At 41.9% G+C, this 16,306-nt stretch overlaps 1 protein-coding gene across 1 annotated transcript in view; it reads left to right on the forward strand.

The window, feature by feature from the left end:
• The window catches only part of cdh7a (cadherin 7a), a 155,308-nt gene that overhangs the window by 70,191 nt on the left and 68,811 nt on the right, over nt 1-16,306 (forward strand). The window contains exon 9 of the mRNA XM_031810424.1: nt 15,178-15,299. Within this exon, the coding sequence (XP_031666284.1) occupies nt 15,178-15,299 (122 nt within the window). The remainder of the gene's footprint in view (nt 1-15,177; nt 15,300-16,306) is intronic.

The raw sequence follows: 16,306 nt of genomic DNA on the forward strand, positions 1-16,306 counted from the left end.
CCACCGCGGATAGATGCCCACCCAGACCCTCTCCTATAGGTTTAGGTTTTGCGGGACGGAGTCTGCGTCTTTGGAGGGGGGGGGGGCTACTGTCACGCCCTGACCTTAGGGATCCTTTTATGTCTCTATTTTGGTTTGATCAGGGCGTGAGTTGGGGTGGGCATTCTATGTTGTGGGTTCTATGTTTTTTGTTTTGTGTCTTTCTGCACCCGACAGAACTGTTTCGGTTTTCGTTCATTCTCTTTGTTATTTTTGTTAGTCAGTGTTCAGTTCAAAATAATAAAGATGAACACGTACCACGCCGCACGTTGGTCCTCCACTCCTTCCAACAGCCGTTACATGCCCACAGAAAAATAAGTGGGTATACGGCATATACCCTCCACTACACCACTGCTATTGAGGAAGAGAATCGTCTTTTCACACCCACGTGTATTTGACAACAGCTAATAATCAGAATAGGGGATGTCCTGTACAAAAATGAACAAATCACCATTACACATTAGATGACGCTTTCTCAGTATGTATGATTAGTATGTTAATATTTGTTTCTTACTGCTTTAATTTTTACCAAACAGTGAATACTAAATAGTAGGAAGTTTGATAAGTACACAGTATGCAGTTTTAGTAAGTAGGAAAGACAGATTTCGGACACAGCCATAGACAAATATGCATATTGATTTGAATTATGTTGAGTAAAGAGATCGTAAGTTTGCTCCAATAACAAAGTAGCCTTTGGGAACACAGTCTTCGGATGCCACTTTACATAGGGCTCTATTTTCAGCTGGCGCTATGGAGGCGCAAGTGTCAAACGCATATAAGTTTGCAATTTTGTCATGTTAAAACTGGCGCATTGGGATATTCCAGCCCTAACACCAGGTTTCCAGTTTCAAGTTCAGTTTTAATTTTGCGTCACAAGTACAGTGATATGCCTTTGTTGCAAGCTCTAAACACAACAGTGCAGTAATCAATAACAATAACAATACTAAAAATAACTTAAGGTAGAAATATCAAGAGAATCAAGAGAAAGTAAGTAAGCATACTGTATACAGGGTCAGTCAGTTCCCTTACCATATTTACTATGTGCCAGGATACTGGAGTGATAGAGATAGATACAGTATGTATAGGGGTAAGGCATCAGGATTATGTATAATAAACAGAGTAGCAGCAGCATATATGATGATTGTATGTGAGTGGGTGTGTGTGTGTGTAGAGTCAGTATAAATGTATGTGCATATTATGTGTGTGTGAGCAAAATATGAAGTATGTTTGTGTGTGTGTTGGAGGGTCAGTGAGTGTGCAAATGACTATGCAGACTATGAACTCAATTAGTCCATATAGCCATTTTGTCAGCTATTTAGCAGTCTTATGACTTGGGGATAGAAGCTGTTCAGGAGCCTGCTTGACAGTTTTGATGCACCGGTACTACTTGACATGAAGATGCAGAGAGAACAGTCTATGGCTTGGGTGGCTGGAGTCTATGGCTTGGGTGGCTGGAGATTTCCTGGGCCTTCCTTTCACACCGCCTGATATAGAGGTCCTGGATGGCAGGGAGTTCGGACCCAGTGATGTACTGGGCTGTCTGCACCACCCTCTTTAGCGCCATGTCATACCAAGCCGTGTTACATCCGGTCAAGAAGCTGTCAATGGTTGCTGTATAACCTTTTGATGGTTTCAGGGCCCTCAACGCTAAACCTTTTCAACCTCCTGAAGGGGAAGAGGCACTGTCACTCCTTCTTCATTCTTCCTGTGTGTGGACTACCATAACTCCTTAGTGATTTGGACACTGAGGAACATGAAGTGCTCGACTCGTTCCACTCCAGCCCTGTTGATGTGTCAGGGACACAGCAGATGTGAATAGTAGTACTTCTCTTTTTTGTCATCCAGGAGATAGGTCGCATCACAGAGGTCATCTTTCCTGAAAGGAGAAATAAATACAGTTGTGTAAATGTCTTGTAGTTATGTCTAGATAGAAAAATATGAAAAAAAGCACTAGGTAGTCTACATACACAATAAACAGGGTCCCTGTGGGACCACAATTGCTTTGCAGCATGTTCAGGATTTTCTAGTCAGTATACCATTTGAATAAACTAGATATCCTAAATAGTTGTGTGTTTGCATTGGCTGAAAAATATAGGCTATACAGCACTAGCTCAGCCAGCCAGGAGGGAGATCAATTGTTTCATCCAGGAAAGAGGTTTCATCCGAGCAGGGGTTCAACATCATTCCTGAAGTAAAATCTAAAAAAGGAATTATTCAAAAAGCAACAAAAAAAATCCATAAATCCAGCACAGGTCTACACAATATAAAAGATGCATCAAAGTGGTATTCAACAGGCAAAAATTAACATGTTCATTAGTGATTTACTTTGTTGTTTATATCACTTATGAAAGTGGACATGGAATGTAGTTGATAGAAGATTCCTCAACTTGTGCTAAATAGACAAACAAGACACTCATCTTTGACTCAAGATTACTTGACCGAAGGAAATGTCATAAACAGAGCTGACAGGATTCCATATTCTTCATGTCAGATGCATAGTGTTATATAATATATTTCAATCTGAACGTTTTATTCACATTATGATGTGGCTTATGTTACCGTTCCTTCCCTTTCTTTAGGCTAAGCTTCTAGTTACACCAGCTACAATGGCATTCTATGAAACCTGAAAGTACTTTGTAACTAACATTTATAGCAATAACTACACATTGTAGCTACAGCAGTAACACCAACAATCAATACCCATATCCAATGTTGCTACTGCAAGTGTCTGTCCAGCAGAATAAGGCCATCCCTTGCTTGTTCGAATGTGTCTTCCACCAAAACAAGCCTACGTGCTGAACAGCAACTTTTGGGGGTCAACTCATTTTGGTGGGGGATGTGCAATGCTGGTCATGTTCACTACCGGTCAAAAGTTTTAGAACTCATTCAAGGGTTTTTCTTTATTCATACTTTTTTCTACATTGTAAAATAATAGTGAAGACATCAAAACTATAAAATAACACATAGGGAATCATGTAGTAACCAAATAAGTGTTAAACAAATCAAAATAGGTTTTATATTTGAGAGTCTTGATGACAGCTTTGCACACTCTTGGCATTCTCTCAACTAGCTTCACCTGGAATGCTTTTCCAACTGTCTTGAACTTTTTGTTATGTTTGGTGACCAACCAATACAATAGGTTACTGAGTACCACTCTCCATATTGTGGAGTAACTACAATTGTCACGTTTCTTCAAAATCGAACCCAGAAGCAGACCAGGACAAGGAGAGTAGGAAGAAGGTGAGTATTTATTTACAAGTGAATGTGAGTGGGTAGATACATCCAGGTGGCGTAGCGGGCAGCGGTGGTGAGTTGATGGGAGTAAATAGGTGGATCCAATGGGGAAGCGGAATCCTCCGATGACCAGGCGGGAATGGGGTAAATGATCCGGGTGAGTAACTGAAGACAGAACAAACGGAGGTAAGTTGAAGGCAAGCAAGACGTACAAAACAACAAAACAAATTCTATCCAACTTGAGGCTGATACTATGGCACAACATACTGTTCATGGCTAACGATCCGGCAGGGAATGGATGTCAGGTCAGAGCTTTTGAAGGGGAGAGGTGATGATCAGGACAGGTGTGCAGATTACTGATGGGATACAGGTGCGGGTGAACATGATCTCCCAACAAGCTAATCTGCCCGGCAACCAGACAGGGTGCGTTCCAGGACACCGGAAACACACTCCAGGACAGAAACACAGGCAAACACAGACTCAGGAAGCGGGGTTCGTGACAACAATGCTACTCAGGTTTCCCCTATATAACAGCAATTCAACTCTAACTGTTTTAAAGTCACCATTGTGAAATCCCTGAGTGATTTCCTTCCTATCTGTCTGTATTATACGCTCACAGGGATCATTTATTGGGCCTGTAACTGCATTTAGACATAGCCTATTTAAAACAAGTTGTTGCATTTTTATATGAATTTGGTTAGAATTATACACTGTAATTGTAGGCCTTATCAATAGCCTAGTGAATTGAATCTTGTTTATTGACTGTTTGGCATGTCCATGTCCAGATTGCAATTTAAAGTAGGTCCTAGCCCCTAAATCAGTGTGAATGCTGTAGCCTATGTTTAACAATGTATTTCCATGTTAAAACAATGCAATTAGAACAATGTGGACTGCAAATATATTCAACATATTTCGTAAATATGGGGCAGGCTATTTAACAAACTAGGCAATAACGTATTCAACATTCTAATTGGAGTTGATGACAATGCAATACATAAAAGACTGTAAATACACGATGTGAAGCAGCCATATATTTAGCCATGGAGCACATTCTGATTGGGCACTGAGGGGCCGAGCCTAGACACTCCCACAACTTGTTTATTCATAAAAACCGAGCTCTTTCGCGCCACCTCCTGCTTCTATGCCCATAATTCCAGTTGTGAAAATAGCAAAAATATTTTTGACAATCCCCGAAAACATACCCCTACACTCTTAGAAGAAAGGGTTCCAAAAGGGTTCTTCGGCTGTACCCATAGGATAACCCTTTTTGGTTCCAGGTAGAACCCTTTTGGGTTCCATGTAGAACCCTCTGTATCCAAAAATGCTTCTTCAAAGGATTCTCCTATGGGGACAGCTAAAGTATCCTTTAAGGTCGTAGATAGCGCCTTTTTTCCAAGAGTGTAATGCCAGCGCTAATATTATTCATTGCGTTAGGTTTGTTGAAATAGAGACTTTAAAGTCAATAGATCATGGTCAGAGGCATCGCAGGTCCCTTAAATGTGTCTTGGCAGGGAAGATTGAGGTGTCTTCTCCTATGTTTCTCTGGGTGGGAGACATGGCTGATCCCTGAAGATGTTAGCCAGAGTTAGCAATTATTACTTTGGATATCCTCATGATTTGGATATTTGATGAGTTGTTTGTCTCACTAAGTCCAAACTTTATTAGGAAGTTAGAGATAAGTTGTACCAAAGCAGGCCAATTTGCAAGAACAGAAGTTTGATCCAAAGGCTAACACTCAGTTTTTGTCTCTCTATACCTCGTTCCAGTCTATGCCCTCAAGACATTGAATAGAGTGGGGAGTTGTATCTCTATGACAACATACTTTATTGCCATTGTCAGAGTTGGTAGAGCTCAGCTAAAATATCACCTCTCTTTATTTATTCCCTTTGGGCAGCATCATACACCAACTGGGTTACTGTACCTGGAGAGTGAGGCAAGATTCCTGTGGCTGGCTGCCTTACTGAGAAGTGTGTGTATGTATGGTGTGTGTGTGTGATTTACAGTAATTAAGTGCTCTCTCTCTCTCCCTCTCTTGCACTCTCTCCCGCTTCACCTCTGTAAATTAACACCAGATGTGCATGAGTCACTGACAGATGCACATAATCTATTTCCGAGTCGAGCTGCAATCAGCACAGTGGAGACATGTAGCTAACACTACAGTAGTGAAAGGTGTTCATTTCGCAAATGTGTTATTCATGGAGATGTTTTGATATCATTTGCATGAGGGAGATAAACATTGGATATTTGCACTGGAATTTTTCACTACAAACACATGTCCTGTATGCTTACAGGAAAACTCATTATGATATTGGCCGCATTCCAGACCGACTGCAAGGCAGTCAAACTGCACATATTAATCATACAGGACGGGCAGCAGAGTAGCCGGGGTGGCAGGGTAGCCTAGTGGTTAGAGCGTTGGACTAGCAGTTGAAAGGTTGCAAGTTCATGCAAATGATATGAAAACATGAATAACACAAATCCCCGAGCTGACAAAATATAAATCTGTTGTTCTGCCCCTGAACAGGCAGTTAACCCACTGTTCCTAGGCTGTCGTTGAAAATAAGAATTTGTTCTTAACTGACTTGCCTAGTTAAATAAAGGTACAAAAAAAATTAATGATTTGGGCATCAGATTTCAAAATCATTGTAAAATCTGCTTCCAACTCACACCCTCTAACACGTAGATCCCCTGAACGCAGCTCACTCCCCAAATCCCAATCACCTGTTCACACACCTGAATGTCATTATCACACAATATTTAGTTCAGTTCTTTGCACCCAGTCACTGTGAGGTATTGTTTGTTTTGTGACACACGGCTTTCAGAGCTCTGGGTTTCCCGTGTGTTACTCCTCCCGTGTACGATAGTTTTTGCATGCCTCACTAATGATGCCTTTTGCCTATTCCCTGCCTGTACTTTAGCCTATCGGATTTCCTGTTATCTACCTATTACCTGATCTCCTGGACTGCGTCACTAGCCTTTTCCCTGCCTGTACCGTTGCCCTTTTGGACCCCTGTGTATGACCTTCTGCATGCCCCTGGACCCAGCGACCTGCCTCCTCCTGTGGTCCTTTGCAATAAACACCTGCTGCGCCCTGCTCTTGAAACCAGCTCTCTGTCTCAACCTCGTGTTAATTACAATCATATTGATGCTTTTACTGTCATGTTAAACACTTTGAGAGGTTATGAGATTTAGGCGGCCTGGAACACAGCCAATGTGTCATCCACAAAATTATATAGATGGCAACTGATACATCTAATTTTGTGTTATTTGCTCAATTAAAGCAAGGCGTTTAGAGTCGTGTTCATTAGGACATGTTCACACCACAGCAAAACCTTTTGCAATTAAAAAGTACCTATTGTTTCACTCTGTTTCGGAATGTTTTCTCCCATTTTGTATCTACTTGTTAGATTCTAAATATCAGAGTAAGAACTCGGTGAATATTGTAAAAGCTTAAACCAAGTTTATTCATCCCAAAGGATCGAACAGCTAAACAAACAAAGACATGGCTCTACCAGTGGTGGTATATATACCCCAATTTGGGGTGGAGTCACCTCCTTCTCGCTAAACATTGCATCTTTGTTGCTAGGTTGGAAATTAAGTGATACAGGCAGGAAATTAAGTGATACGGGAAATAAACTGTTCCTTCTCCCTTAATGTGACCTGACCTGACTTCGACCCCCTTCATCACTAATCCACGGCTCTCTCCCCTTATCAGTGCTGCCACGTGATTGTTTCCCCTACACTCAGTACATTACAAACTTAATGGCACTGATCATATACATTCCTCCTACAGATACCCATTAACTTATGGTGTAGACCCTAGACTAGGGAACCCCTCATGTCTCTAGCATAGCTAATGATTAATAATATTCAAAGTTTAGAAATCTGAACCCATCAGTCCATCCTCTTTGAACATTTGATATCATACTGTTCGACATTACATAAACTTGGAAATGACTTAGAAATGGACGAACAATGACAATAAAACATTAACAAAAAATACAACATAATTAATATTCACAGTGAGGTTTAAAAACTTAGAGACTTATGGCCTCTGTTCTACAGGCACACCATGCACACACTTATTTCCAGTTCTCATAGAACACTGATAATAACGTGTCTGCTGGAGTTGACGACTCCTCCCATTTAAACTTTCTCCTTCTGGTTCCTAAGAGAGTGATAGCACAGACTTGAAAAGCAACGAGAAACACAACACATAACAGTATTAACAAGGTGGTAAGCTATGCATAATTGTATGTGCATGAAAACCCAAAGTTTGATAACATGACAACTCCCACTCTCTCTTCACCTGATTATCCCTTCAGGATACTTTTCTATTGAGTTTGCCAAAAATGAAAGCCTTAAAAAGCCTACTCTTGCTAGCAAAACATTTTGCAACATAAAATGAAAGCAGACAAGTTCAAATAGTACCACCTCATTTCACTCTGTTTCTGACAGTTTTCTCCCATTTCTTACATACTGAACACAATTATTTTACATCCCTGCCATTGTAAGACTGAACTGACCGACCTTGTATGGGAGCCAGACATTTGTTGATCGAGAACGGATTTGAACCCACAGCGTTAGCAACCTTGCAGTGAAACTCTCTGGCTAGATTAAATTCAAATCAAACTTTATTTGTCACACGCGCCGAATACAACAAGTATAGACTACCGTATAGACTAACCCAAGAAGAGTTAAAAAAAAAAAAAAAAAAAAAAAAAAAAAAAAGTAATAATAAAAAGTAACACAATAACTATAACGAGGCTATGCCGCTTGCCGTGCAGTAGCAGAGAAAACAGTCTTAGGTGACTGGAGTCTCTGACAATTTTATGGGCTTTTCTCTGACACTGCCTATTGTATAGGTCCTGGATGGAAGGAAGCTTGGCCCCAGTGATGTACTGGGCCGTATGCACTACCCTCTGTAGCGCCTTCGGTCAGATGCCGAGCAGTTGCCATACCAGGGGGTGATGCAACCGGTCAGGATGCTCTCGATGGTGCAGCTGTATGACATTTTGAGGATTTGGGGACCCATGGTGGTTCCGGAGGTTCCGGACTGTGGACCACCTCAGGAGGTTCCGGACTGTGGACCGCCTCAGGAGGTTCCGGACTGTGGACCGCCTCAGGAGGTTCCCGACTGTGGACCGCCTCAGGAGGTTCCCGACTGTGGACCGCCTCAGGAGGTTCCGGACTGGGAACTGTCGCCGGATGCTCTGGACTGGGAACTGTCGCCGGATGCTCTGGACTGGGAACTTTAGCCAGAAGTCTGGACTGGGAACTGTCGCCAGAACCTCTGGACTGGGTACTGTCGCCGGAAGCTCTGGACTGTGGAGGCGCACTGGAGGCCTGATGCAGGGACCGGTACAGGTGGCACTGGGCTGATGACACGCACCTCAGGATGAGTGCGGGGAGGAGGCACAGGATGTACTGGACTGTGGAGGCGCACTGGAGGTCTGGAGCGTAGAGCTGGCACAACCCGTCCTGGCTGGATGCTCACTTTAGACCGGCAAGTGCGGGGCGCTGGCACAGGACGCACTGGGCTGTGAAGGCGCACTGGAGACATGGTGCGTGAAACCGCATAACATGGTGCCTGAACGGCGACACACCCGAGGCCAGATGCGTGAAACCGGTGCACATGACAATGGACTGGTGTCATGCTCCTCAGCTCGCTCGCTCTGCAGCGCTCTCAACGCCAGGACCTCTCTCCGGAATCTTGCTTCGAGCTCCTCACTCGACTCCCTGACTGGCTCTGGTTCAACCCTCAGCTACACCAACCACTCCGTGTGCCCCCACCCAAATAAAATTGGGGGGCTGCCTCTCGTGCTTGCTTCATGTCAAAGATTCCTGATCTCATCGCCGTTCCTCTCTCGCTGCTTCCATGGCAGGGTCTTGTCCCCTACCATTACCTCCTCCCAGGTCCATGATGTCCTCCACTCCTGGGCACGCTGCTTGGTCACTTGGTGGTGGGATATTCTGTTATGTCCGAATGAGACCAAAGCATAGCGTGGAAAGTGTACATCTTTCTTTATTTTAGATCAACACCAAAAAACAACAAAAGATAAACTAACGTAACATTCTGCAGGCTACACAGTAACTGAACAAAAACAACATCCCACAAACTCAGGTGGAAAACAGGCTGCCTAAGTATGATTCCCAATCAGAGAAAACAATAGACAGCGGCCTCTGATTGGGAACCATACCCGGCTAACAAAGAAATAGAAAACTAGAAGCCCACCCAAATCACACCCTGACCTAACCAAATAGAGAAATAAACATTCTCTCTTAAGGTCAGGGCGTAACATTAGTTGAGAGCAGTCTTCGTGCCAGCTTCGTTCTGTGGTGGTAAATAGAGGGCTACAAATAATATAGAAGAGAACTCCTTTGGTAGCCACTGTGGTCTACAGCTTATCATAAGGTACTCTACCTCAGGCGAGCAATACCTTGAGACTTCTTTAATATTAGACATTGCGCACCAGCTGTTGTTGACAAATCGACACACCCCCACCCCTCGACTTCTGTTCTGCCGGTGCATGGAACATCCCTTTAGCTCTATATAGTCCGTATCGTCGTTCAGCCACGTCTCAGTGAAACATAAGATGTTACAGTTTTGGATGTCCCATTGGTATGATAATCTTAATCGTAGGTCATACATTTTATTTTCCAATGATTGCACTTTAGCAAGAAGAACGGATTGCAGAGGGAATTTACTCACTCGCCTACGGATTCTCAGAAGTGTACTCCTGTTTCTTTCTTGGAATGATTTTGTGGCAAATGCTTTTTTATCACAGAGGACAAACTGAAAGAGGGCAGTTGTAATGGCCAAGCAGACTCACAAACACACAAGCAGACACACAAACAGTCTGAGTCTGAGCCTGCCTGGCAGGGTTGGTCCAACAAAGGGAGAGCACAATATACAAACATTTTCTAAAAGCTACTAATGACAACCTTGACGACCTCATACCTAGCCAGTGGGAATACCGGTGGAGAACCCCCACCCAGGTAGTGGCAGTGCTGGTAGAATTGGCTGCAGTAATCCATGGGGAGGGGGCCACACTTGGACAATCAGAGAGGGGGTCAATTATTGTGGCACTGGCGGCACAGAATAATCAAATGGTCTGACTGAACAGAGATGCTTGGGAAGAAGGGTCACAACAGGGGAACAGCGCGTGTGTGCGTGTTGGGGGGAAGGGGGTACCCGAGCTCCATCAGCTACGACTAGACATCGGTTAATCAATTCTTTCCATTCCTGCTCAATTTGGCATGCCTTCTCAAACAGTTACAACTATATACACATTCACACATCAAGTATTCTCTTGAGTTGGGCTTGGGGATTGAACAACTGTTAAACATCTGAGATTGTGGTTGTGTGTGTATGTATGAATGAGTGCGTAGGGTGTTGATAGTCGGTCTATCGGTGGAAGGGGAGAGAGGGGTAGAGGTATTTGTGTTGGAGGGGTGGGGTGTGTGTGTGTATGCATCACACATCTGTTGCTATGGGGTAATGATGCTAGAATGGAATCACAAGGTGCAGTGTAAAATTAATTTTAATTGCTTGCCAAAATTTTTTATTTTGTACTTCCAGTCCTTGTTATAGGTAAAAATCCTTCGTAGGAAGAGCCTACATTATTCTGGATATTATTTGCCAATTGTGGAAAGAATTAACACATGCACAATTTTTAAAAATGTAAATACACTACCAGTCAAAAGTTTGGACACACCTGGTCATTCAAGGGTTTTCTTTATTTTTTACTATTTTCTACATTGTAGAATAATAGTGAAGACATCAAAATTATAGAATAACACATATGGAATCATGTAGGAACCAAAAAACAGTTAAACAAATCAAAATATATTTAAGATCCTTTGAAGTAGCTACCCTTTGCCTACTCTTGGCATTCTCTCAACCAGCTTCACCTGAAATGCTTTTCCAACAGTCTTGAAGGAGATCCCACATATGCTGAGCACTTGTCGGCTGCTTATCCTTCACTCTGCGGTCCAACTCATCCCAAACCATCTGATGCAGCACTCCATCACTCTCCTTATTGGTCAAATAGCCCTTACACAGCATGGAGGTGTGTTCGGTCATTGTCCTGATGAAAAACAAATGACAGTCCCACTAAGCGCAAGCCAGATGGGATGGCGTATCACTGCAGAATGCTTTGGAAGCCATGCTGGTTAAGTGTGCCTTGAATTCTAAATAAATCACCCACAGTGTCACCAGCAAAGCATCCCCACACCATCACACCTCCTCCCCCATGCCCCTCAGTGGGAACCACACATGCGGAGATCATCCGTTCCCCGAATCTGCGTCTCACGAAGACACGGCGGTTGGAACCAAAAATCTCAAATTTGGACTCATCAGACCAAAGGACAGATTTCCACTGGTCTAATGTGCATTGCTTGTGTTTCTTAGCCCAAACAACTCTCTTATTATTATTGGTGTCCTCTAGTAGTGGTTTCTTTGCAGCAAATCAACCATGAAGGCCTGATTCAGACAGTCTCCTCTGAACAGTTGATGTTGGGATGTGTCTGTTACTTGAACTATTTGAAGCATTAATTTGGGCTGCAATTTGTGAGGCTGGTAACTCTAATGAACTTAACCTTTGCAGCAGAGGTCTTACTTTCCTGTAGTGGTCCTCATCATAGCGCTTGATGGTTTTTGCGATTACACTTGGAGAAACTTTCAAAGTTCTTGAAATGTTGTGCACTGACTGACCTTCATGTCTTAAAGTCATGATGGACTGCCGTTACTCTTTGCTTATTTAAGCTTTTTTTTATCAAATAGGGCTATCTTCTGTATATCGCCCCTACCTTGTCACAACACAAATGCGTTAAGTGTTTAGCATTAAATTCCACAAATGAACTTTTAACAAGGCACTCCTGTTAATTGAAATGCATTCTAGGTGACTACCTCGTGAAGCTGGTAGAGAGAATTTCAAGAGTGTGCAAAGCTGTATTAGGGCAAAGGGTTGAAAATATAACATATTTTGAATTATTTTTTAAAAAATTGGTTACTACATGATGTGTTATTTCATAGTTGTGATGTGTTCACTATTATTCAACAATGTAGAAACTAGTAACAATAAAGACAAACACTTGAATGAATATGGGTGTGTCCAAACTTTTGAATGGTATTGTATATATTTTTTACAACTACATATAATACTGTCATGTTCAAAGGTTTTGAGAATGACACAAATATTATTTTTCACAAAGTCTGCTGCCTCAGTTTGTATGATGGCAATTTGGATATACTCCAGAATGTTATGAAGAGTGATCAGATGAAGTCCCTCAACTGAATCCCCCAAAAAACATTTCCACTGCATTTCAGCCCTGCCACAAAAGGACCAGCTGACATCATGTCAGTGATTCTCTCGTTAACACAGGTGTGAGTGTTTACGAGGACAAGGCTGGAGATCACTCTGTCATGCTGATTGAGTTGAATAACAGAATGGAAGCTTCAAAAGGAGGGTGGTGCTTGGAATCATCCCTCTGTCAATCATGGTTACCTGCAAGGAAACACATGCCATCATCAATGGTTTGCACAAAAAGGGATTCACAGGCAAGGATATTGCTGTCAGTAAGATTGCGCCTAAAGCAACCATTTATCAGATCATCAAGAACTTCAAGGAGAGTGGTTCAATTGTTTGTACATACAGAACTGCATCGTCTGCATACTGCATGTTAACTTGTGGGCAAGCAAGTGGGAGATCATTTATATAGATGGTAAACAGAAGGGGGCCATTTTTTTGTGTACATACAGAACAGTATCGTCTGCATACATCTGCATGTTAACTTGTTGGCAAGCAAGTGGGAGATAATTTATATAGATGGTAAACAGAAGGGGGCCTAATATTGACCTTTGTGGGACCCCAATGTTATAGTTAAATTGTTAATGTTATAGTTAAGTATAGTTCCTTGCATAGATAGCGAGTCTTTTGTTTAGACATTTAGCTAGCTAGCTAAACAATGAATAATAATCCTAAATCATAACGTTACTACCCTGCATGAATCTACAGGTAGCTAACCAACCAGGTTCAATTCTAGCTAGCTAGTTAACATAAAGCTAGAACTAGCAATGCAACTGGCTCTGTGATCCGAATCATATTACTACACAGATCATACATGTAAGGTGAGCCAGCTAGCTAACAGTACGCTTTAACTTGAAATGAAAACAACTTTGACAAAATTAGAAATGTGTCATATCTGAAAATGTAGCTTCTCCCTCTCTGTCACGGATGCCATGGTTGCCCTTAGTTTGAAGATGTAATCCGGAGACAGATGTTTTACACAATAGCCTTCTGTGTTCGCTTTTCGACTCCCTTTGCTCTAGAGGAGATCTGCATGGAGGAATGGGCCAAAATACCAGCAACAGTGTGTGAAAACCTTGTGAAGAAAACATTTGACCTCTGTCATTGCCAACAAAGGGTATATAACAAAGTATTGAGATACACTGACCAAATACTTATTTTCCACCATAATTTGCAAATAAATTCATAAAAAATCCTACAATGTGATTTTCTGGATTTTTTTTCTCATTTTGTCTGTCATAGTTGAAGTGTACCTATGATGAAAATGACAGGCCTCTCTCATCTTTTTAAGTGGGAGAACTTGCACAATTGGTGGCTGACTAAATACTTTTTTGCCCCACTGTACATTATCATGCATCTCATACAGAATGGGTCCATAGGTCATTATACTATACACAAAGTTTGTAGGAAGTTGCAAATGAGATATAAAAAAAGTACGATCAACTATTCTAATGAGTCTGATTTAAAATACCTCTATATATATGCCTGCCTTCAAACGATTCTACAGTGGAGAATTTAGCATGCCGAGTAACCTTGGCCTGTCTTTTCTCCCTGTTTTGTGATTTATATTAAGGTAAAGATTCAGATGAAGATGACGTGAACAAGACAAAATGAGCTTGTTAATTAAAAAGCAAACATACAGTACGTTGTCTGGCCATGAAAACCACTGAGTTGTCGTCGATCTCTGACTCTTTATGAGGAAACTTCACAGACGGTTTTCTGATGGCTTTAAAATGAATGTTTTCTTAAAGGGATAGTTCACCCAAATTAGAAAATTACTTATTGGTGCCCTTACCCAGTCAATTTACAAGGTAATACAGCAACCCATGCTTTGGTTTTATTTACCTGGATACTGTTGCCAAATTATTACTCTATTATATCTCTGAAATCGATCCTGAAGCTCTATAAAGTTAACTTAAGACACTTACAGATACAGGTGTGTGGTGAATTTGTCAGTCAATGGTGTTAGGTTCTTACTTTTCAGAGTAAATAACCCAAGGACAGGAGAGAAGCTTAACCAAGTTTAATTCTTCCCAAAGGTTCTGTACAGCTGTAATCAGACAACCCAACATTTGTCCCATCCAGATATTTATATCCCACTTAAAACACTCCTCCTTCTCTCCAATCCTTACAATTTATGGCTCTACAGGAAGCTAATAAAGAGGGTAACAGGATACCAAACATGTATTACTCTCTTAAGAGACTCTGTCCTCACCACCTGAACTCAACTCCTCTTTCATCTAATACACAGATGTCCATCTGTCTTTCCTGTATCAATATGTCGCTCTCCTCTCCTCCATCAAACACATTCCAAAGCCTTCTGTCTTTCTACAGAGGACCCTTAACTTTCTCCTTTGATTCTATGCTTCTTCTCTATCATTTATTTAATATCTCAATGTTCAAAATGTCAAACCCAACAATGGAAACTGATGTTGTAGGGCAGGACATGCTGGGTGTTGCTTCAAATATTTAGCTTCCCTGCATCCTCTTCGTCTGCTTTACACGATCAACTACCAGATACATGCTTCAAAGAACAGTGTATTTTGTTGTGCTTATCATTCACCACTTGTTTCTCTCTTGTTTATTTTTTCAGTGCACCCATTACAAGTGGGAAAGTGCATAATTCTGATCACAGTGACGGACATCAATGACAACGCACCCGTCTTCGCCATCGAGTACGAGACCTACCTTTGTGAGAGTGCCAGACCTGGACAGGTATGTCAACATCTAAATATCCTATGCCTCCAAAAGCTACTATTCGTAATGGAAAACCACAGTAACAAAAACATTTTATACTGGACTGACACAATTTAATGTTCTGAGGCAGTTCAAAGAGGATATGACGGGATTCTGGTAGTGCTGTTATATTGGGTAAAAATGTCATTTTGGGTGTCATTGTCGCAATTAAAACAACAAATGAATAATTGGGGCATATGAATAATTAGGCACATTTTGGAGACAGAAAACTGTTATCTGCGCCATAATTCTCTCATAGTCAATTGTATAATTACAGGAGTGGTCAGGTGAAAAGAGTTAGATCTCCATAGCATGGATATCCATAGCAGGTGCCTAATCAGGGGATCAAAGCATTGTGCTGCCATGTGGAAAAACTTTTTAAAGAGGGATGAAAAACGGGGGCATTGTTGGGGGGGTTTGTGGCATGAAATAGATTTATACGAAAACGTGGCGTGATATCAAGGGCTTGGTGTCAGCTCACCACGACAGCCAACTGGCCACACTGACACCACATGTGTTACTTATGCATCCATCTGCACTCTCCGTGGTGTGAGAGCACAGCTGAGGTGTGTGTGTGTGTGTGTGTGTGTGTGTGTGTGTGTGTGTGTGTGTGTGTGTGTGTGTGTGTGTGCTGCCTGCGTATGCATGTGTTTGACATTACACCTGTGTGTGTGACAAAATGGCGTCATTAAGACATTCATGCTATTGCAAATAAGCTCCACATTCCCGCATTCCATACAAAAATAATAGCAGGGAATTTTTCACACCACATTGGCATTCCCCATACCCCAAAATGTATTTTATTACACCAATTGAACGACAGTTAAACGGTCTCTTCAAGCAGCCATTATAATACTATACCTTCACACACATCTGTCCGAAAACAATTACAATGGGAGATGATAGCCATATTAAAGGGATACTTTGGGATTTTGGCAGATTAACTCGTAGATACCATTTTTATGTCTCTGTGTCCAGTATGAAGG

Source organism: Oncorhynchus kisutch, linkage group LG30 (genome assembly GCF_002021735.2).
Source record: "Oncorhynchus kisutch isolate 150728-3 linkage group LG30, Okis_V2, whole genome shotgun sequence".
In the NCBI taxonomy this organism is placed as follows: domain Eukaryota; kingdom Metazoa; phylum Chordata; class Actinopteri; order Salmoniformes; family Salmonidae; genus Oncorhynchus; species Oncorhynchus kisutch.